General features: G+C 34.7%; 1 protein-coding gene across 6 annotated transcripts in view; it reads left to right on the forward strand.

The window, feature by feature from the left end:
* Positions 1-25,059, forward strand: part of PLA2G4A (phospholipase A2 group IVA) — a 149,489-nt gene that overhangs the window by 110,992 nt on the left and 13,438 nt on the right. For all 6 annotated transcript variants that reach the window (XM_023203417.1, XM_023203416.1, XM_023203418.1 and 3 more), the window contains 3 exons: positions 895-966; positions 6,912-7,154; positions 15,059-15,243. In XM_023203417.1, coding sequence (XP_023059185.1) covers positions 895-966; positions 6,912-7,154; positions 15,059-15,243 — 500 coding nt within the window. The remainder of the gene's footprint in view (positions 1-894; positions 967-6,911; positions 7,155-15,058; positions 15,244-25,059) is intronic.

Consider the following 25,059-nt stretch of genomic DNA (forward strand, 5'->3'; position numbering starts at 1 on the left):
CTTCCTTCCTTCCTTCCTTCCTTCCTTCCTTCCTTCCTTCCTTCCTTCCTTTCTTTCTTTCTTTCTTTCTTTCTTTCTTTCTTTCTTCTTTCTTTCTTTCTTTCTTTCTTTCTTTCTTTCTTTCTTTCTTGTATGACGGCCTCTGCCTATAGTCCCAGCTACTCAGGAGGCTAAGGTGGACGGGTTGCTTGAGCCCAGAGGCAGAGGTTGAACTGAGCAGAGATCCTGCCACTGCAGGCCAGCCTGGGTAACCGTTTAAAAAAAAAAAAAGAAGAAAGATAACTAGTTATTATGCTAGATTTTACTGCTGTCTTTGCCTTAAGGATTTCTGGTTGTTATTTTAGTTTTTATAACTGCTCTCTTAATATGTTCTGCAGGAAGCACAAATTCTCGACACCAAAAGGTGAATTTCAACTGATAATTTTAAATATTATTGAAAGTCAAAAGATAATTTATGTTAGTATCTTGCATTCGTTTTAAGAAAAATGTTTTGTAACTCACCTGTAGATTTTGGTTTTATCCTTTATCTTCATAAACACCACTTAAAAATATCTAATAAAGAAAAAGGCATATTTTTTGGTATAACAAGGAGCTTCCTATAATCAAGTTGTTATTTTTTTCAGAATTATGATAAACATAAAAATTATCCTCTTTAAATCATGAATTAATAAATATAAACTAATTTTTCATGTGCCAGGAAGTTTTGTTTCCAGTGAGAAATCTGAAAACATAATTAAATATAATAAATCTAGAATTATTAAATGGATTTGAATTTATACTAGTAGAGCTAGTAGATCTCACTCTGTGGTTTTGCTCAGATTACTTCTTTATAATACATTTAATTGTTAATTTTGACACCTGAAGTGCTTCAATTTTTTTGTTTTCTTTCCACAGAAAATCTTACAACAAAGCATATTGTGAGTAATGATAGTTCGGACAGTGATGATGAATCACACGAACCCAAAGGTGAGTGAGCCAGGAATTTCTCTGGCTGAGATCCATGAGGAAAGGATATGAACACTTTGTCTGATTTTCTCACTCAAGATGCTGATGGCAATCTCCACTTCAGACACGGAAGTGATAAAATTGTAGTTTTCTGTTGAGAGCGAGGATTGCATGTTGCATATCTAACAAAGTAGGCAGCACATATATATCCCTAATTCATTTTGTTTGAATACCTCAAAAATACTATAAGTTGAACAAATGAACAGATCCGAGATGGTAGATAGAGCACTGGGCTTCTCAGCATGGTTACTGTGATTTGGGAACCTTTTTAGATGGCTTTAAAAATTAAAATTTTGTCTTCTAGAATTTTGTTATTAAGTAACATGAAAAATTGTATTCTCACTCCATTTCTGACCCTTATTCTACTGGCTACACTCCCTTTCTTGAGACGGGATTGGTGATGAAGTGGGGTAAAAGTATCAATAACTTGTTGCGTATATTATTCGATAGTACAAATGAGCCCTTTCACATTTTGGCAAGGTAGTTTTCAGTTTGGTGTGGATCGTGATAGTTGGTGATGGACTTGGGGCAGAGATAACGTGAGGATCGGATTGGCAACAAGTATGAAGGTCATATTTGTTTTGAATGTTTTGTGGTAAAATAGGTTATTTTGACACTGTGTTTTGAAATAGCTATTTATAAAAATGTTCCCAATAGTTAAAAAAGAGCCAACAAACAAACAAAAACAAAAACAAAACAAAACAAATGGAAGACTTTATAAGAACTGGATGTATCTGTCCTATTACAATTTCAATATGATCATCTAGATTTTAGAAGATATTAGATGCTTTCTGATCCAAAACTTAATTAATTCCACTAGGCATGGAAGAGCCTGTTTTTTCCTTGCTTAATTATTACTAAAATTAAAATTCTTTCTTCATAGCTGGGCTATTACTTCCTCAGAAGCTGTGTTTGTGTGAATTAGAGAAAAGCTGCCTTCTCTGGAGAATGTAGCTGCACAGGGCCATGGCTTGGCTAGTGTGTGGTGTCTTGCAAACATTAAAAAAGATGATTCCTTCCTTGGGCAGCCAACGCTTTCACCTGGGCACCAGGCTTGGCTAGATCAGTGCAAGCTGGGTTCAGCCCTGATTTGCCGCACTGTCCTGCTGCGTTATGCAGCCCATGATCTGCCTAATCAAATAATGGCCAGCAGCCCTGATCATTATTCAGGAACCCCAAAAGAACCCTGCCCTGGAAGGAAGCAAGTCTTCATCCTGGCTCCTTCATTTTTAAAATTTAAAATTTATATATATTTTAGTTGTTGAAGTTCTTTTTGTTTTGAATTTCCTTTTAATGAAGGAAGCCAGCCATTGTAAAGGGGATAGATATCGTATGCCTAGCATCTCTAGAATTATTTGTGTATTGATTTAGGGGCTACTGAGGAGATAGAATAACAGTTTCTCCATATTAAGTATTTCTATAGATGGTCAGTACATTTGATAACCCCTACAGTACTAGCTGAGTCTTGAGGCTGAAAAGTTCAAGGACTGTTGAATATGGCTGCTTTGGTTTTAGGACCAGCCTTGCTTTCAGCATGATATTTAGTTATGTGGTTAAGGTTTTCTTTTCGGCTCTTAGTATTTATTTTTTCTCTTTTACATAGAGTTTTTAGAACAGTTTTAGGCTCAAAGCAAAACTGAGCACAAAGTACAGAATTACCATATGTCATATGTCGCCTGTCCACCTTCCATCCCCCCACCGCCTCCCCCACTATAAACATTCCACACCAGAGTGGTACATTTGTGACAACTGATGAACTTAGGTTGACATTATTATCAGTCAAAATCCACAGTTTACATTAGGACTCAACTGTTGGTGTATATTCTGTGGGTTTTGACAAATATGTAATGACATATATTCATCATTATATATGTCACACACACTAGTTTCATTGCTCTAAAAATCCTGTCTCCTGCCTGTCCCCCGCTCCCCCTACCCCTAACAAGCACTAATCATTTTACTCTCTCTCTATTGCTTTGCCTTTTCCAGAATGTCTTATAGTCAGAATCAAACAATGATGTAGACTTTTCAGATCTTTCACTTAGTAGTGTACATTTAAAGTCCCTCTATGTTTTCTCTTGGCTTCATAACTTTTTTTTTTTTAAGCACTGAATAATATTCCACTGTCTGGTTGTGCCACCATTTAGTTATTCATTCACCTGCTGAAGAAGGTGAACTTAGAAAACTTGAACTTTACTTTCAAGTTTTGGACATTATGAATAAAACTGCTAGAAAAATCTATGTTCACATTTTGGTGTAGACATAGATTTTTCAATTTATTTGGGTGAATACGATGGAGCACAATTGAGGATCATATGGTAATAGCATATTTAGTTTTGTGAGAAACTGTCAAACGGTCTTCCAAAGTGGCTGTACCATTTTGCATTCCCTACCAGCCATGAATGAGAGTTCTTGTTGCTCCACATCTTTTAAACATCTGGTATTATCTATGCTTTGGATATTGGTCATTCTAACAGATATGTAGTAGTATCTTTTTATTGTTTTAATTTGCATTTATCAAATGACATTTAACTTGAAGCATCTTCTCATATGCATATTTGCCATCTGTATATCTTTTTTGATGAGGTATCAGTTCAAGCCTTTGGCCCATTTTTGGATTGGGGTTGTTTTCTTATTATTGAGTTTTAAGTGTTCTTTGTATGTTTTGTATTACATGTTTTTAATCAAATATGTCCGTTGCAAATAATTTATTTCAATCTGTGGCTTATCCTTTTATTGTCTTGAGACTCTTTCATATGTAGTCAAATGATTTTGAGCAAAGTTTTAGATATTTTCATCTTTAGTTTCTTCAAACCTATCCTGGAACCATTACCTTCTCTCACAGAATCGTTGCAATCATTAAATTAGCAAATGCAGACAAAAGGGCTTTAAGTTGTAAAGGGTGATGCAAATAGAAATGTACTATTACTGGTATGACCAGTAAGCAATAAGTATCATTTATATGTTGACTGTTGGTTTTGTCCCACAAGCGATGCCGTTATCAAAGGTATCCTGGTATGGAAGATATCCAGCTTATTGGATAAGAAGAAGAAAAGTAAGAAGCCATAGCCCCAAAATCTTTGGAAATAATTGCATATCTCATTTATATCCTGTGTAACTGGAGATAGAAATCATTCACTTTAAAGCCTGAATTGTTCTAGTAAAAGACATTTTTCGCCCTGTTTGGCGTTAGAAAAGTGTAAGAGTAGAAAATAGTGTATTTGTTTTTGGTGACTATATAGTCATCTGGATTGGTTACTGAATGAAAGATCTCTTCATTTACTCAGCTCAGTGAAACAAATAACTGTGAAGATAAGGATTATAAATCATAAAGACACATGCACACATATGTTTATTGTGGCACTATTCACAATAGCAAAGAGTTGGAACCAACACAAATGTCCATCAGTGATAGACTGGATTAAGAAAATGTGGCACATATATGCCATGGAATACTATGCAACCATAAAAAGGATGAGTTCATGTCCTTTGCAGGGACGTGCATGAAGCGGGAAACAATCATTCTCGGCAAACTATCACAAAGACAGAAAACCAAACACCGTATGTTCTCACTCATAGGTGGGAATTGAACAATAGAACACTTGGACACAGGGTGGGGAACAGCACATACCGGGGCCTGTCGGCGGGGTGAGGGGCTGGTGGAGGGATAGCATTAGGAGAAATACCTAAAGGAAATGACGAGTTGATGGGTGCAGCAAACCAACATAACGCATGTATACCTATGTATCAAACCTGCATGTTGTGCACATGTACCCTAGAACTTAAAGTATAATAAAAAATATATATTTATGATGGTTTTGTGTATGTTTAGTTTACATTTATTGAAAATTATGGAGCTGACTATAGAATGTCTTTTCTTTCTCTTTATCTCAACACACACACACACACACACACACACACACAGTCACATACATATACATACACAGTTTTATAAATGTGTGAATATTTACATACAGGGTTCCCAGAAATCAGAAAAAGCGGGATTTAGGCAGGTGAAGTTATACACTACCATAAATTGTTCTTTGATTTTGATTATGAATAAATAAGATTGATGATGATGATGCTTCTGCTGCTGCTGCTACAACTGTTTCTGCTACTAGCTAGTATTTATTAAGTACCATATGACCCAGCCATCCCACTACTGGGTATATACCCAAAGGATTATAAATTATTCTACTACAAAGACACATGCACATGTATGTTTATTGCGGCACTATTCACAATAGCAAAGACTTGGAATCAACCCAAATGTCCATCAGTGACAGACTGGATTAAGAAAATGTGGCACATATACACCATGGAATACTATGCAGCCATAAAAAAGGATGAGTTTGCGTCCTTTGTAGGGACATGGATGCAGCTGGAAACCATCATTCTTAGCAAACTATCACAAGAAGAGAAAACCAAACACCGCATGTTCTCACTCATAGGTGGGAACTGAACGATGAGTTCACTTGGACTCGGGAAGGGGAACATCACACAATGGGGCCTATCATGGGGAGGGGGGAGGGGGGAGGGATTGCACTGGGGAGTTATACCTGATATAAATGATGAATTGATGGGTGCTGACGAGTTGATGGGTGCAGCACACCAACATGGCACAAGTATACATATGTAACAAGCCTGCACGTTATGCACATGTACCCTAGAACTTAAAGTATAATAATAAAAAAAAAAGAATTTAATATGAGCCGGGCACTTTTCTAAGAACATTACATAGATGCACAAACACAGTTAATTCTCACAATTTTAGGAGGTTTATCAATGAAGAAATGAAGGAAGAGAAGGGGAAAGTAATTAGCAAATAGTGGAGAGAGGGTTGGTACCCAAGGAGTCGGATTCTGGAGCCAATGCTATAAATGACCATACAATATAGTTTCCCAGGAGAAATGATGTATGCATAGGTTTTAAGGAAAAAGCCATTTAAAACTGCTTCTTTGGGGTGATTGCTGAATTTTAAAATGTTTAGGCATTTGTTTAAATTAAAGGCTTTTAAATCCCCAACTTTATAAGCAAGGATGAAATGACAGGTCATAAAATCAATACGTCATAAGGGTGTTTATTTAGTAGCAAATATATGTTGAATCCTTTAGCTCTCACTCCTCATTTTACAGAAATCCTGAATGTTTGTTAAACAGGATAAAATTTCTTAAGGTAACTTAAGAAATGTAGAGGATAGAATTAACCACTGTGGATTTTCTGTGTGTAAATTATATGTGTGCATGCAAGTGCATGGAAGAAAACAATTCAGGAAAGAAGGAAAGTGGGAAAATGGAAGAAATTTACCCGGAAATCTGAGCATAGACCAAGTGGCACTGGCAAGAATACACCCTTTACACGCACTATAGGTAAAAGGTGGACTAAGAACAACTTAAGAACAAAAATGATTAACTGCAATATTAATCTAGGCAAATAAACATGTTAAACCAAACATAGAGCTTCATTGTTAATTTTAACATTTAATTATCCAAAGAAGATCCCTTTTTTTTATTTTTTATTTTTTTGGTCAGACAGAGTCTTGCTCTCTTGCCAGGCTGGAGTGCAGTGGTGCGATATCGGCTCACTGCAACCTCCTCCTCAAGTGATTGGCTCACTTGAACTCCTCCGGGTTCAAGCGATTCTCCTGCCTCAGCCTCCTGAGTAGCTGGGACTACAGGTGCATGCCACCATGCCCAGCTAATTTTTTTTTTTTTTTTTGTATTTTTAGTAGAGATGGGATTTCACCTTGTTGGCCAGGATGGTCTCTATCTCTTGACCTCATGATCTGCCTGCCTTGGACTCCGAAAGCGCTGGGATTACAGGCGTGAGCCACCTTGCCTGGCCCAAAGATCCCTTTTTAAACATGCATTTTGGAGTCTGTATAGTGACCTTTTCTTTTTCTCTAGGCACTGAAAATGAAGATGCTGGAAGGGAGTATCAAAGTGATAATCAAGCAAGTTGGATTCATCGTATGATAATGGCCTTGGTGAGTGATTCAGCTTTATTCAATACCAGAGAAGGCCGTGCTGGGAAGGTACACAACTTCATGCTGGGCTTGAATCTCAATACATCTTATCCACTGTCTCCTTTGAGTGACTTTGCCACACAGGACTCCTTTGATGATGATGAACTGGATGCAGCTGTAGCAGGTAAGTGCACAAAATATAATAAGTAGGAGCTAAGGCAGGAGATCTTTATTCCTTCTCTGGAGAGAAGCATTTTAATTATTGTCAACATTTACTCATGTATTCTCAGTTATTACAACCTGCATTTAATGTGTGAAGGGCTTCAAATGACTTGGGTTATTTTTTGTTGTTTGTTTGTTTGTTTGTATTTTTGAGACAGGGTCTCACCCAGTCGCCCAGGCGCCCAGGCTGTAGTACAGTGGCACAACCATGGCTCACTGCATCCTTAAATTCCGGCCTGAAGCAATCCTCCTGCTTCAGCTTCCTGAGTAGCTGGGACTACAGGTGCACACCACCATACCCAGCTAACTTTTGTAGTTTTGACTTGTTGCCCAAACAAGGTTTTTGCCTTGTTGCCCAAGCTGGTCTCAAACTCCTGGGCTCAAGTGATCCTCCTACTTTGGACTCCCAAAGTCCTGGGACTACAGGTGTGAGTCACTGTACCTGGCCTGGATTTTTTTTTTTTAAGAAAAATTTATATTGGATAGGAAATGGCCTAGGCATGTCAGTATAGAAAATTTTCATTAAAATATTGAGGAGAATGGCTAGGGAGCAGTGGCTCACTCCTGTAATCCTAGCACTTTGGGAGGCCAAAACAGGCAGATTACCCGAGCTCAGGAGTTCGAGACCAGCCTGGGCAACATGGTGAAACCCCGTCTCTACTAAAAAAATACAAAAACAAAATAAAATAAAAGGCAGCTGTGCATGGTGGTGCACCCCTGTAATCCCAGCTACTCAGGAGGCTGAAACACGAGAATTGCTTGAACATGGGAGGCAGACATTGCAGTGAGCCAAGATTGTGCCACTGCACTCCAGCCTGGGCAACAAAGTAAAGCTCTGTCTCAAAAAATAGAAAATAAAAAAAAAAAAATAATTGAGGGAGACTTTAGATCTTCTCTGTACTGGTCACAGTTCAGTTGCAGAAATTTGGAAACTATTTCTTATATTCTGAAAGGGATTTAAAGAAGGGAATTGGGTGCTTATAAAATTGTTCCAAACCTTCTGGGAGCAAGCTTTAGGCTGAGCTTTCGGGAATGATTCAAAAACCACTTCAGAATCATCCCCACAAATGTCTTGGCAACTGTGCTTGGCAGGAGAAATAGCGGAAATGTAGCTTCTCTCTAATTTTCTTTTTCAGATTTTATGTGAGTGTTCATCTTTGGTAGAGGCCAGGTCTCAGTAGAACTGGAGCTGCAAGGGAATCTGGCAAACACATTCCTTAGCCTGACTCCCTAGTGCAACACAGGGCTTGAGTAAGCCAGCCTGTAGTGTTCACTAGGCTATTGGAACTGTCTCTCCAGTTCTCAGAAAGGTTAGGTAACTTTCTTAAAGCTGCCCAGCAAGAACCTTGTCACTTTCAGGTTTGTCACTTAGCCAGATCCTCAAGAATAATTCCCTTTGGTCTTCAGTTCCATGCCTGTTATAGATTTAAAGTTAAATTTGCTTTGGTGACCAGTCAATACACAATAATTTTTTGGTGATAATTCTGTCATCTTATATTTTTATATTTCACCACACCATCATCTTTTCCTTAATGTCCAAATGTCATTCCTCAATCATTTATGGTCAAGGACACTTTGATTAGATGCAGTAAAAACTTAAATGGGATATTTCCAAAAACATTTTCTATTGTCTTTTGTTTAAGCATCATACCTAGAACATACTTGTGAAATTTAGGATATAGCTTTGGATTTTGTTGTTGTTTTGGTATTGTTTCTATTTGTCGCTTGACCCCTTAAAAGGAATTACAGAAGCAAAATTGACCTCTGTTGTTTAAACAAGATTAATGCAAACTCATTATATTTTGTGTTATGTTTATGGCATCAAACTCTAGGATATGAGGTATGTCTGATTATATGCCAGTAATCCCAACAGGATTCACTATGTTATATAGTATATTAACTATTATATTAACTATAATGCAATTCTAATTGTTATAAAGTCAGTATATATTTTTAAATTCATCCCAAATAAAAATACACTTAACCATACATTCACTGACATTATTTTTCTTGTTTAGTCACATAACTATGTTTATTGTCATCGCAATACGAATTAAATGTGTCTCTTTTAGAAACATGTGCTTTATGGGTGAATGATGATGATCTTAAAAAAACTACAAATTCATAGAGCATGTCGATACATAGAGAATCTTCAGTTACTTTACTCTATAGAAAGGGAAGATCAAAGAAGATAATTCTGTCATTTTTGCCTAAAATTTCTCAACAGAGCTGAGATTGGGACACAGGTTTTTTAACATTGCTTCCAAGCCTTTCCCTTGGACACACACCATTCCCCTTAGCCCTTGGTTTTCTTAGTCATCCGCTTGCTTATGTAAAAATGGAAGTTTTCTTTGTGTATACTTTATTCTATTTGTTTTACGTTACTATTTGGATTGCACCAGCTCCTTATGTAGTTTTCACAGCACGTGGTCTACACTCCACATTTTAACAACTTCCTGGTAGTTTTGCAACATTTTATGTAGATTTGGTGGTGTTGGGGTTACCAGATAAAATACAGAATACCCAGTTAGATTTTAATTTTAAGTATGTATATGAATAATTTATATATAATTCTTGCAGCATTTAGGACGTACACTAAATAATTATTTGTTGATGATCTGAAATTCAAATTAAACCAGGCATCCTGTATTTTGTTAGCTAAATTTGGCAACTTTAGGACGTATGCCTCTTCCTTTTAAATTATTTTGCATTTTCATCTTCCTTCTGTCTTTTGTTCACTCTTTCATTCACTTAGGCTTACTGAGTACTTGCAATGTGCTTGGTTCTGCACTCCAGCCTGGGCGACAGAGCCAGACTCCATCTCAAAAACAAAAAACAAACAAGCAAAAAAGAATATGAGTTTATTGTGGGTGTTTGCATTTGGAGAATAATAGTTGTACACCACCATGTCTACTCCTTTGTTCATTTCATGTCCTTTGAAAGAAGAGTTATAGACAGTTTTCTTGAAACAACATAAGGAAATATAAACTATCAATCATCCCCAAATATGGCATTATATAAACCAATTTTTTTGAGATACCTGAAAATGTTTGAAGCTAAAATTATTTTAAATTAATGATGTTTGGAAAGAACTTTAAATTTTTTTCATAGTGTGTATTTCATTTAAATTACATTTTATTCATTTTTATATATTCAATTGAAAAAATGTATATGGGGCATTAATTTCAGTAAAAAATTTTGTCAGTTCAGTCAGTTCACAGATTCATTCAACTTTATGATTTACAGGCCAATATTGCTAAAAATAATTTCATTTTAGACTGAATTTACTGAATTGAGTAGTGCTTTTTCAGAAAAAGTCCTTACAAAGATAGATCTGGTTTACCTCCCTCTGGTTGTTTCCAATTTTTAGAATAATCGTATGTTTGGAATGAAAAGTTAAAACATTTATCACAAATTGTGATCATCTTGGTTCATAAGGGCTTCCTTAAAATTCCTGTTTTAAAGAATGCCAACTGAATTTTTATCCACAATTTATTTAAAACATTAATTAAGCACATTTCTTTTTAAATTTTGCAACCCCCATGCAAAAAAAAAAAAAGATTTCTATCTAATCTAGATATTACGTTGGAAAAATGTTACATTTGTTTACCCTATGATGATTTTGTTTATATAAATTAAAATTTGGATGTTTTGGAATTAAAGCAATCTCTCAACCTAAAATCAGTAAAAGTGCACTATTTTTCTGCCTACTACTTCACCTTGCCAACTGTATTTTGAAAACAGAAGAAATTATAGTATGATAAAATTTCCCTCATGTGTTTACTGCAAAATAGTTGTATACCTGTAGAAACAAATTTTGGAGAACTTGTTATTAGTTATATGACTCCTTTCCTGTTTACTTTTGTGTTTATCCTACTTACTGTGACACACACCATCTGGAAATAAGAAATAAAGACATGAGTTAATTTAGGCTAGAGTTCAAAACACAGACATCCAAATATTTGTACACTGAATCTGTGTGATGTATTTATAAAATGGTCAATACAAATATCCAAAGCTGACCTGCTTTAAGGAAATGTTACATAATTCTAAAACAGAGTTATGTTTCCACAACCATCGGATAACCCCATTAATTCACAAGTTTAGAAACCTTGTATGTTTTAAATTATGGGAGGATATTCTTCCGTAGTGGCATTTATCCAATGCTCTGTGACATTTTAGTAGATGTTATACAATAAATTGGGTTCCAGTTCAAATAAATTTGGGAAAATTTACAACTCTATCTCCCTCTTCAGATACAATGAGATACCCTAATGAGTTTAAGTCCTACTTAAAGCTGCTTGAGGATAGTACTTTAAAAGGAGACTGGCTTGTATTTGAATCTCAGTTGGATCCTTTACTAGCAGGCCATCTTAGGCAGTCACTTAGCATAAGCCTCAATTTACTTACAAAATAAAGATAACAATGGTACCATGTTACAGAGTTATTTGGAGGATTGGTTAGCATTTTCATATAAAGTGCTGTCAGTGGGAGCCATAGGAAGGAGAATAGGGAATGCGCAATGTAATTGGCTAGTACTTTAAGTTGTTGAATTTTGTCTTTCTCAACACAGGACCTTATTTAATCATGGCACTCTTATTTTGTATATGAGACATCAGTTTATATCTTGCATAACTATGCTTTTTTGCAACACAGTTAGGAAATACTACTTTCTGGTTTGGCTTGTTTTTTTTTTTTTTTTTTTTTTTTTTTGTTGTTTGTTTTTTGCAACATGGATGAACTTAGTGGATATTATACTAAGTGAAATGAGACAGACACTACATGACCTCACTGTTATGTGTAATCTAAGAGTTGAACTCAGAAGTAGAAAATAGGATGAGGATTACCAGAAGCTGGGGGGGATTTGGGGAGGAGGCAGTAGATGGAGAAAGAGGCAACCTTGCTCAAAGGGTACAAAGTGTCAGTGAGAGAGGAGGAATAAGTTCTGGGTGTCTATTGCACAGCATGGTGCCTGCAGTTAGTAATAATGTATATTTCAAAATAGTTAAAAGACAGGATTTAGATGTTCTTACCACAAAGAAGAGATAAATATTTGATGTTATTAATACGTTGTTAGTTAGCTTGATTTGATCCACAATATATGCATGTAACGAAACATCACATTGTACCTCGTAAATATACACAATTATTATTTGTCTACAAAATAAAAATTGTTGTAAAAATAAAATAATTTATCTTGAAAGTGGGAACAATGGTGTTTAGCTACAGACTAAAGCTGGGAATTGGTCCACATGATTTTTCTCTCAAATGCCCTCACTCACGGATTTAAGAAAGGATAAAAGGATACTATCAGTTTTTGGTAGTATCCTCTTAGTTAGTCATGCCACTTTCTAAAGTAATAGTGGGACACCATGCTTAGGGCTTAGACCTTTTGAACCTGGCTTGGAATCTTTTGAATCTGTTTGAAATCTGTTTGAAAATAGACTATTTTACCTCTGTGAGCCTCAGTTTCCTTATCTTTAAAATGGCTACCTCCTTTGTAAGATTGTTTCCTTATCTTTAAAATGGCTGTCTCTTTTGTAAGAGTCATGTAAGAATAATAAATCTTATGTATGAAATTTCTGATACATAATTGACTCAAAATAAATGAAGTCACCATTAAGAGAAATATCAGTAACCAACTAATGAATTATAACTTTTTAGTAAAATATTTAAAAATTAATTTAAGCCAAAGGCTCACTAATTTTACCATTAAAATGTTCACATATATAATTGTTAAAGTAAAAACTTCAGAGGAATAAATAGTAAAATTGGGCTCGACAGTCTCTTTATATATTTCTTATGTCTTTATATTCCAGGTTCTGTGATAGATAGTATCTTGGCTGGTGGCAAAGTGCATTCTCACTACTGTTTATAAATACTTATTAAGAAAACAGAATTGATCTACAGATAATTATTTAAAAAACTATTTCTCTTCTCTCTCCTTATTGCCCTATAAGTTAGCCTTGGACACAGCCAGCCTTTATTATTTAGCCATATTACCTTATCCTTGTCTTTAAAAATAGCTTTATTTTTAGCATATTTGGTTTTATTCAAGACAGTTATTCACATCTTTCCTCTTTGCTTGCCTATTCTGGGCAGTATGAATTGCCTCAGACATAAAATTTATTCTTCTTTATTTATAAGCATCACTAGTAAGTGTTTGTAATATTTATCTGTTATTCAGTATTTTAGAAATGGGAATTTTTAATAGATGTGGGGAAACAGATGACTTTGTTAACTGTAGAATGTTAGAAGGATATTAATGTTTCTTTAAAGTATTAATAACTATACCAAAGTCTTATTTTTTCACTTTACATTGAATAAAATATTGTGACTGTCTCATTGGTGTTTTTACTTCAACCTTTATTTATAATGAGGATTATGGATTTAACTGGCCAGGAAGAATTTAAAGATTTGCTTTCCTTTTTCATTTCATGCTCTTAAAATGTAATAAGTAAAACTGACTATAGGAGAATTATCGTATTCTTATTAGAAACATATGGTGGAAACTAACATACACTAGGTTCCTACTGTGTGCTGAGCATGTATGTATGTACACAGGTATTAAGTCAGAGATCCTTATTCATATCTGGTGTGACCATCTTCACTTTATTCTACTATCATAGGCCTCCCTATTGGGCTTTGCCAGCCTTCTTCCTAACAGCAGGAGGAAACAAGAGTGTGGACAAGGGAACAGAGCACAACAGCTGCATGGCATTTTATCCAGTTCAGTTCAAACTAGTTCAATTCTGGTCATGTTTTATTTTCCTGGCAAGTGAATTAGGAGCACCACACATAAATGTGAAGTGTAGTGTGTTATCAGTATTATTTTTTCTTAAAATTAATGATCTGTAGGTCCTCTTTTTCTTCAGAACCCTTGCCATGTCATCTGTTCTCCTCCCATTCTGTCCTCAGACTGCAGGCTCCTTGCTGTCCTCAAACACACCCAGCCTGATTCTGCCTTGGGACCCTTGCTCCAGCTCTTCCCTCTCCCTGGTAACTTCTGGATCCCACCCTCCCAATCTTTAGATGGTCTGTTCCATATCATTATTCTTATTTCAGTGTAAGGTTTTCTTCTCAGAGGCATCTCCATTGACCGTCTACCTGAAGTTACTCCTTATTATAGTGTCCTTGCTCATTTTCTTCATTGCATTTATCACTTCATGAACTGCCCTCTTAATACATTTATGTACTTATTGGCAGTGTACTCACAATATGAGCGCTATCAGAGCAGAGCATGTATCTATCTTGTTCAGCATCTGGAATCATATCTGAATGGTAGTAGACAACATATATTTGCTGGGTGTGTTGGCTGGATGATTTCCTTGGACTCCCACTTTGTGGTGGAATGCACACTCACCCCCAAGAGAGGCAGCCTGGGAACGATACAGGGTCTGCCACCTCCCAGCTGTGCCACCTTCGAGGTGACTCTTCATTGGCTTCACCCTCCATTTACAGATGTCCTCTGTCTCACCTGTCTGTTATAAGAATTAAACAAGACTATGCATGAGGAAATGTTGAAAAACCTGTAAAGACCTACGTAATGTAAGATAATACTATTAAAGTGATCATAGCTTAGAGTTAATACCAGGACCTGAACTAAGTGCTTTCCATGCATTGTCCCCATAAATCCTCACAGCAACGTTATTTGATAATCCTGATGTTACAGATGAAGAAACTAAGACTTAAGGGTAATAATTACAATTGCTAAAGTTGTATTTAGCATGCCCAGCTCTATTTGTCTCCAAAGCCTGAGGGCCTAATCATATGAAATTCTTTCAAATTTGAAACCAATATTTTTAGATTATAAATACTGATGAATGATCATTTAATTCATTCTTGTTTTTCTTTTATATTTTTAAGATCCTGATGAATTTGAGCGAATATATGAACCTCTGGATGTCAAAAGTAAAAAGATTCATGTAGTGGACAGTGGGCTCACATTTAACCTGCCATATCCCTTGATACTGAGACCTCAGAGAGGGGTTGATCTCGTCATCTCCTTTGACTTTTCTGCAAGGCCAAGTGACTCTAGTCCTCCGTTCAAGGTATGAATACCTAATGTAGCATTCCATTCTCTACCACATTCTCTTGCTTGCCTTATAGATTTCTTAGTCCCTTTGACTCCAGTTTCTTATTCCTTTAATGTATTTTCTACATCTTTATGAGTAATAGTTCTAAAATGCAAGCATGATTCAATCAGTCTCCTGCTTAAAAAAACTTTTAAATGATTCTAATGAGCTCAATAAAGGTCAGAGTCCTGAGCAGGACAAGAATAATACAGTGGGTCTGAAGTTTAGAAAGGAAATGAGGCTGAGATTTGGGAGCATTAAAACAATGCATGGAGAGGGTATACCCTGAGAAGAGAAGTGGACATAAATAGTATTTTAAAGAATGCTATCAAGGGGAAAGGAGGAGAACAAAGGAAGTGTGTAGTATTATGAAAATTGAAGATATCTAACAACAAGGAGGTTTTTTGGTGAACTGGACAAGGCCAGTTTCAATAGGGCTGTGAAGGCAGAAATCAGACCTGAGTGGTTTGAGGGATGAGTGGGAGTTTAAAAAAAAAAAAAAAAGAGAGAGACAATTCTGTAGATTGTTCAGGGAAGGAGATGGACTGTATCTGTAAGAGGATGTGGGGAAGAGGAAAACTGTGTGTGTGGGTGGTCAGGGGTGGGTTGTTAATAGAAGAGACAAGCATGTTTACATACTGATGACTAGGAGTCCTTAATGAAAGTATTACTGAAGAGAGGAGAGATGAGATATAGGATGAAGTCACATCTCTGGGAAGGATGTAAGGGTGGGAAGTGGGAAAGGAATCAAGGACACAAGTGGGGAACAGTATTGAAATGTCCACGCTAGGGGAAAATGGCAGCAGATAAAGATTTATCATTAGGTTTGGAAAAAGGAAGTTAAGGAAGTACTCATGTGATGACTTCGAAGTTTTGTAGGTATTAGTAGTCAAGGTAAACTTGTGAGGATAAAAATATGGAGTTAGTGGAGTCAGGCATGTGGGGTGAATAAAAGTCCGCCTCTGTGAAGAAATGAGAAAAGCTTTTGAATGTGGCAATATGGAAAGATTGCTGGGCCGCACTTTGGCCTCACCCTCAAATAAATACGCTTTGTTCCCCCTGCCTGGAATACTCCAAACATTCTTTAGACACAGCTCAAGTGTTATCTTTCTTGACATCCACCCATATGGCTAAAGTGCATAGGACTCAGTTAATTCTTCAAATACAGCAATTATCGTAGTATATTGTATGTTTTTGCTTACATATATATTGCTTTCACTATCTGTGAACTCTTTGTGACTAGAACTCTGTTCTCTGTCTGTGTTTATTTTGTTTTAATCATTTGGTCCTAACTGTCATTGAGGTGCTGGCCAAAATATGAGTATATAGGATTTTTCTGTAGGTGAATAAATAAAATGATGTATGAAAGATGGAGTTATTATTTTGATTTTATAGATTAAGAAGTGGCAATTCATAGTGATTAAATGGATCAGTTCATGACCTCCCAACCAGGTGGAATCAGTAATAGCCCAGGTCCTCTGACAGCATATGTGTTTTTTTCTCTATCATATGATGATTAAACTGCTCTCAGGAGCAATAATGGTTATAATAATAACTCTTAAATATATAGAAAACCTTATGTGTTCAAAGTGCTTTCATACTTCATTTTTGAGGTAGTAAAGGTATTCAGACAAAGAAGCAAGTATCAATGAGATAAAATCTTATCAACAAATCAAATAATCTGTGGAATGAGCACAGTCCACGACCGGGCTGGGGAAGTGCTAGTTGAGAAATGTAGCTCCAAAGCTACAGAATGAGAATTTCTTACCCTTTACCAGCTGCCTCCTTTGTGCACACTGTTCATGAACTATTTTCTGTGTGGTGTGCTGTGTGCTGCAGTTAGTGGGAAAATATAGTTCCTGACCTCCCATAACATTTTGTTTTTTTGGGGAGCAAAGACTTTTATTCACGAGAGCCACTTGGAGGAGAATTGAGAAGCTTACTATTAAGTAGTCATTCATACAAGTTTACATAAGTATGTGTATTATAGGGGATAAATATAAGAATAGATTGGTGCATACTGGAGTTAATGAACAGGGTAATAAATGAAATAGGGTAAAAACAGCACAGAGATGGTGATGAGCACATCTAAGGGGCTGGAATGATCTGATTAGAAGCGACAGATATTCAGCTCCCTTAGAAAGGCTTAAGGAGAGAGTTTAAGATGGGACAATAGAAAATGGAGAATCAGTGGAGGATTTCAGCAGACAAATGACTTCATGAAATTGGAATTTTAGGATGATTAATCTGAAAATGGAAAGTAGGATGAGTTGGAGAATGGAAGGCAAGGAATTAACATTAAGAGAAATGTACTGTAATCCAAGCGCAGGATAATGAAGTATTACTGTGCCAGAGTGGGTGACTATGAATTTGATGACCTACAAGAAACAATGGGGAGGTGGGTTTCAATGGATGTCTCTAAGCTGATAGCTTAGAAGCTGGTTCTAGTGGTGGAAGACACTGTATTATTCATTTCACCAATGGGGGTATAAAATGTCAAATCCATCATTTTATGTATGAATCAGAGCTCCACCACCTTAATGAATTGAAGGAGGTTTTGGAATATCACTTTGTATCTTTAAAAAGAATCATTATACTTTGCAGTCGTTTTTAAATGTTGACTCATTATTTGTGATTAAGAATATATACTAGTAAAATGTATGAACATTTGGTTTATAAATGCAGTACTTCCAGACAACAGTTGCTAATATTTTGGTATTTTCTTCTAGTCTCTTTTTGCGGGGGGTGTGTGTGTGTGTGTCTGACTACCAGAGTCATACAGTTTTGCATTCTGTTTCTTTCTACTTACAACTGTATTATGAGCATTTTTTATGTCATTAAATATTTTAAAAAATAATTATAAAAACATATAAGATAAATATAAGAGACAGATAAGATGTTTATAAAATAAAATAAAAATATATACTATCTCTGTATACAGATATGTGAGAATTTATTTAACAATGCTCTATTTTCAACTATTAGATTATTGCTATCTTGCCACCTTTTTCTATAATCATTATCCTTGCACACGAATCTTTAATCACATTTTATTTATTTATTTAGGTTGGTTTCTAGATGTGTATCATTTTATGACTTTTAGTAAATATTTTCAGATTGATTTCTAGAGAAGCTTCACCAATTTACATTATATCTAATTACATATGTGAGTCTATTTTACATGCCTTTGCTGGCAGGAAAAAATATTAAAGACAAAGTAAAAAAAAATTTATACAATATGATGGGGAAAAAAACCTCACATTTATGCTTCAGTTTTCTTCCTTTGTGAGACTGAATGGTTTGTCATGCTTATTATATATTGATGTTTCTAAACTACTTTTAATTGGATTATTTGTGATGTTCCTATTAATAAACATTCTTTTTATGTCTTAAGAATATTAAAGTTTGTCTTATTTTTGCAAATATAACCTAATATGTCATTTGTATTGGGACTTTTGTTGCTGATGATTTTATTGTTTCAAATATTTATATAGGAACTTCTTCCACTGTTTTTATTCTTTCTTATAATTTTTAAATTTTTTTCACTATCTTTTCTCTTTTTCATATTAGTTTTTAAAATTTTTATTTTTAATTATTTATGGATGCAGAATATGTGTACATATTTATAGGGTACATGCCAAATTTGATACCATCATATGGGGAATGATCAATTAGGGTAATTGGGATATCCATCCCCTCAAGCATTTATCACCTCTTTGTGTTAGTAACATTCTAATTCTGTTCTTTTAGTTATTTTGAAATATAAAATAAATTATTGTAAACTATAGTTACCCAATTGTGCTACTGAACACTAGATCTTATTCCTTTTACCTTACTGTATTTTTGTACCCATTTTCCATTCACTCTTTATTTCTCCTTTCCACTATCCTTCCTAGCAGATGGTAACCATCATTATACTTTCTATTTCCATTAATTCAATTGTTTTTAGTTCCACATGTGAGTAAGAACATGTAATATTTGTCTTTCTGTGCCTGGATTATTTAACTTAACATAATGTCCTCTAGTTCTATCCATGTTATTACAAGTGACAGAATTTCATTACTTTTTACGTCTGAATAATATTCTATAGTGTGTAGGTATCACATTTTCTTTATTCATTCATTTGTTGATTGATGCTTACATTGATTCCATATCTTGGCTATTGTGAATAGTGCTGCGATCAGCATGGGAGTACAGATATCTCTTCAGTATACTGATTTCCTTTCTTTTGGATATATACCCAGTAGTGGGGTTACTGGATAATATGGTAGTTCTATCTTTAGTTTTTGTAGGAACCTCCATATTGTTTTCTGTGGTGGCTGTACTAATTTACATTCCATAACCATGTAGGAGGACTCCCCTTTCTCCACATCCTCATCAACATTTGCTATTTCCTATCTTTTGGATAAAAGCCATTTTAACTGGGATAAAATTGAATCTTATCACAGTTTTAATTTGTATTTCTTTGAGGATTAGTGATGTTAAATATTTTTTCATATTCCTGTTGGGCATTTGTATGTCTTTTTTTGAGAAATAGCTATTCAGACCTTTTGCCCATTTTTAAATCCAATTGTTTTTCCTATTGAGTTGTTTGATCTTCTTATATATTCTGTTTATTAATCCCTTGTCAGATGGATAGTCTGCAAATATTTTCTCCCATTCTGTGGTTCATCTCTTTTCTTTGTTGATTATTTCCTTTGCTGTGCAGAAGCTTTTTAGTTTGATGTGATCCTATTTGTTCATTTTTGCTTTGGTTTCCTGTGCATCTGAGGTCTTATTCAAGAAATCTTTGCCCAGATCAGTGTCCTGGAGTGCTTTACCAATGTTGTGTTCTAGTAGTTTTATAATTTTAGGACTTAGATGTTAGTCTTTAATTGATTTTGATTTGATTTTTATATATGTCAAGAAATAGCAATCTAGTTTCATTTTTCTGCTTGTGGATATTCAGTTTCCCCAGAACCATTTATCAAAGAGACTATCCATTCCTCATTGTATGTCCTGGGCAACTTCATTGCAAATGAATTGAACTGCAAATGGGCGGATTTATTTCTGGGTTCTCTATTCTGTTTCATTGGTCTATATGTCCGTTTTTGTGCCAGTATCATGCTGTTTTGGTTACTGTAGCTTTGTAGTATAATTTGAAGTCAGGTAATGTGATGCCTCTAGCTTTGTTCTTTTTGCTCAGGATTACTCTAAGGGTATTCAGAGTCTTTTGTGGTTCCATATAAATTTTAGGATTTTTTTTTTTTTCTATTTCTGTAAAGAATGTCACTGGTGTTTTGATAGGGATTGCATTGGATCTGTAGATTGCTTTGGGTACTATATTCTTGAAATTCATTCTTACTAATATCAGTTAAATAGAGATTGATATTTTGATATTTTAATTTTTGTATTATTCTTCTAAATATATGTAACTCATTAATCTTTTTGAATACATTACATTTGTAATAACACAATTCCCCATAGACTTTTTTGGCATTATTTTGTTATGCTTATTATATCATATACTATATGATTATTATAGGGCACAGGATTTTTTTTTTTTAATCTGTTGTGTTTCATTCATCCATCTGACAATCTGGCAATTCTTATGTCAGTACCATACTGCATTTTAATAACTGTAGCTTTATTATATGCTTACTATATTAGAGAGCATGTCTCCAATTACTGCTTCTGTAGTACATATAGGCATTTCTACCTGCACATTTTCTTAGATATGTTTTAAAATCATTTTTTCAATTCTTTTTCCCCATGCCTTTCTCCAAATTTATATACTTCCTTTTATTATTTATTTATCATAACACGAAACCTACCATTCTGGAAATAATGAATTATATTTTCAGAGATTTAACATAAAGTAAATTGCAACATAATATAGTTTTTCTTGTCGCTAGGTATGTACTTCAGCAATTTCAAAGTAAACAAAATAATTTTTTTCAGGCTGAGTTGGAATGTTAAAAGTGCTTTAAACCTGTAAGTGTTGTTATTAAAGTATGTATTCCTAAATGAGTCTAAAAGATTGCCAAAGTAGAATTGTTAAATTGATTAAAATGTTACACTATCAATGCTAAAGTAGAATATTTGTTTTATATATAACATAGCAAGATTTGAAAATTTGCAAGGAGTCTACATGAAGTTCTTTTGATAGCGGGGGAGAATCCTTAATGTAATAATTGGATATATGCAATATAATTTTATTAAGGTAATTAAATAGCAAATAATTTCCCATTTTTGAGACTGAAATATGGACACTGCCTTTCGCAAAATATTAGACCATAAATGCTGGGCAAAAAATTAGAAATATTGACTTTATTTCACATTTGCAGATAATTCTGGCCCTTCATATAGTTAAATGTCATATTTTGTTAAGAAGATATAGAAAGATGGAGATCATGTCTTTTGATAAAAGCAACCAAAATTTATGTTGTTTCTGTGTTGTAATTGGCCTTAAGAGTTAATGATGTCAATGTAAATGACACTAATTTCTTTAAATTAGTTAGCACACACCCTAGTAGTAGTCCAATATAAAGAGTTCATGATCCTAAATATTATTACTATTAATTTATCTAACAAAAGCAGCTTTGTGTTTCATTTTGTCAAGTTTCTTTTTGTTAATCATACATCTTAGATGTATAATATGTAAATTTAGTATACCATTAGAACTCATCCAAAGACAATCAATGGGATTGATTGTTCGTCATGAAAATAAGCCAAAGTCTTCATCCTTAAGCATGCAAAATTAGCAGGCTGTGAATTTAGGGAAAATGAAGGGACACTGGGCTTTATTGGGGAGCAAGAAAGTTAGGAATATAGAAGAATTCAGAGTTTACTACTAGAAATTATTTTCCCCTTTATCTTACTAACTTTTAGGGAGAGTAATAGATTTCAGTTATTATGCCATAAATTAGATTATATTGTGTTGCTATACATTGGACATAAATCTGGTTCAGTTTTTCAGTGTTCATTTAAATGCTTAATGACAAGAAGTCAGAACAATGGGTTTATTCTCTTAAAAATTATTCAAGGAAAGAAGGAAGGGAAAAAAAGAGAGAAAGAGGTGATGAGGGAGGAGAGAAGGAAGAAAGAAGAAAGGAAAATTTGAAATGAGGCAGTCTTCACAAATGATGGAAGTAATATATCTAAATTAAACTGACCTGCCTATATTTCATTTAGGATCAGAATTCCATTTAAACCCACTAATAAAGAAAAAAGTGTCTGTATTTTTCCACAATCATCTGATTTATTTGTTGAAACAAGGGCATGACCTGTTTTAGAATCTCCACATATTATTCACTTATAATGCCTAGGTTGGCCCACATTACAGCCAAATCAGTCCAAGCATTAGCTTTGCAGGCACCCATCCACAATGGCTGGTGAAGGAAAGTGCACAGCCTTTAATGTAGTACTTCCAGTTTTATCTCTTGTACTAGTTTCCTGAAGCTTCTGTAACAAATTACCCCACACATGGTGACTTACAACAACAGAAATATATTCTCACAGTTCTGGAGGGCAGAAGTTGAAATTAAAGCATCAACAGGGATGCCATCTCTCTAAAGCCTCCACAGTAGACTCCTTCCTTGCCTTTTCCAACTTTTGGTGGTTCCAGGCATTGCTTGCCTTGTGGTTTCATCTCTCCAATCTCTGCCTCCATTTTTGTATGGCCTTTTCTTTTGTGTGCATGTCTTCTCTTGTATCTCATATAAGAATAATTGTCATTGAATTTAGGGCCCACTTACATAATCCAAGATGATCTAATCTCAAAATCCTTAATTAAATTACATTTGCAAAGAGTCTTTCCCCAAATAAGGTCATATTCACAGGGTCAAGGGATTAGGAAATGGGTATTTTATACGGAGCCACCATTCAACCCACTACACTCATATTGTTCATTCAAATTGAGAATCAGATGTTTTGTGATGATATTACGTTAAGTTGACATTAATTTCCCTTTACATATTTTGTGAGTTTATGGTAACATCCCTGTGAATAACTACCCAGAATTACAAAATGCTATGTAAACTCTATACAACATTAGATATAGAAAGTTATTTTCATGCCTATTGCATTATAAAGCTCTTGGAGCCTAATACTAGCATGTCTTTTATTAAAAGTAAGAGAGACTATAACTGTAAAATAATTAATTCTAACTTGTAGTTTCTATCAGTTGTATTTTATATTACTTGCTTCAATAATTTTTTAAGATTCTGGAGGTTTACTTACATGCTTATATGCCATCCTTCTCCCTAATCTTCTCCCTAATCTTAAAAATAGGTTTTATATAATGAGAAATATTGTAGAATAGAAAGCATTTTCTTGGTTTGCATACAGAAAAAAGAAATCGGACTTCCTCTAATGACAAGTCAATTTATTATTTTATGTATATATATGTGTGTGTGTTTGTATTTTTATAAATAAATGTGTTGTTTCATATATTTAAAGTGTATATTTATATATTTTTTACATGTAAATGAATGAAGTAGCATATATATGCTATCATACTATGTTTTGAAGATGTTTCTGTTATTTAGAAATAACATTTATTTATGATATTCATTTCTATGTTATTTATTTGTTTTTCCTCTCCTTCAAGTCTTCTTAATCGTGTTTTAGTACTCAAAAATGAGCTCATCCAGCCTGGCCAGCATGGTGAAATTCTGTCTCTACTAAAAATACAAAATTTAGCCAGGTGTGGTGGCACACACCTGTAGTTGCAGCTACTCAGGAGGCTGAGACAGGAGAAGCGATTGAACCTGCAAGGTTGCAGTGAGCCAAGATCAGGCCACAACACTCCAGCCTGGGCAGCAAAGTGAGACTGTCAAAAAAACAAAACACCAAAATGAGCACAGACATCTTACAAAGTATCTCTTCGAAAGATACTGTGAAATTCTTATCCCACAGAAAGTCATTTTAGTTAGTACTATGTAAGTGTATCTTAAGTTAGTCTATGGAAGTGTGAAATATCTGAGGTGTCAAACAATAACCAAAATGGATAGTTATCATAGAACACAATTCTGGCATATTGCTGTAATTTGTGGAGCAGCACTTTTTTTGTTCACTGAAATCTTTTAAAGTACTTTCTAAAACCTAATGCACTTTACTCATAGTCTGTGTCATTGTTTCTCAGCCTTTACAGAAAGAAACAAGACATCAGAGAGGAAATGGTTTATCCATGCTATCATCACTGTATTTGCAATCATCGTTTTTAATCTTTTCCACATCAGGATCACATAAGGAAAGGGAAAGTTTCCATCTCTTCCTGATTCTAGCGTGAAGTGAACCATCTAAAAATAGCCTCACTCTTACGTCATGTGTTTCCCTTTTCATTTTACCCCCGCATCCACACATCATTGGTCATACCCTTGAGTCATGTTTGTAAACACTAGAAAGCTCTTTCTTTTCTTTGCCCTCACGCAATTGCTCCACAATGTAAACTTTTGGTTTATTTTGATGTTGAATAATCATGAATGAATAATTGTGAACAGTGCTGGACAAGAAATAACAAGCTGATTAATTCAACTGAATAGAGAAAAAAAAGAGAAGAGATTGGTGATAAACGCTTTCTCAAGTTCCAAACAAGAAATTATTTGCATACATATGGGATTTTCAGTGAAATGTAATTGTATTTAGCATAATAGCTTATGAAGCAAATGCTTTCATATACATTAAATCCTTTGTTCTCCTAGATTTTTGTTCATAAGTGGTATTGAGAGAGTTGATCAACATAAAATTCATGACATTCTAGAAGCAAAAAGAGCAGTGCAAGTTCAATGAAAAGTGTATTTTTCTCTGAAT

The sequence above is a fragment of the Piliocolobus tephrosceles genome, chromosome 1, assembly GCF_002776525.5.
Source record: "Piliocolobus tephrosceles isolate RC106 chromosome 1, ASM277652v3, whole genome shotgun sequence".
NCBI lineage: Eukaryota > Metazoa > Chordata > Mammalia > Primates > Cercopithecidae > Piliocolobus > Piliocolobus tephrosceles.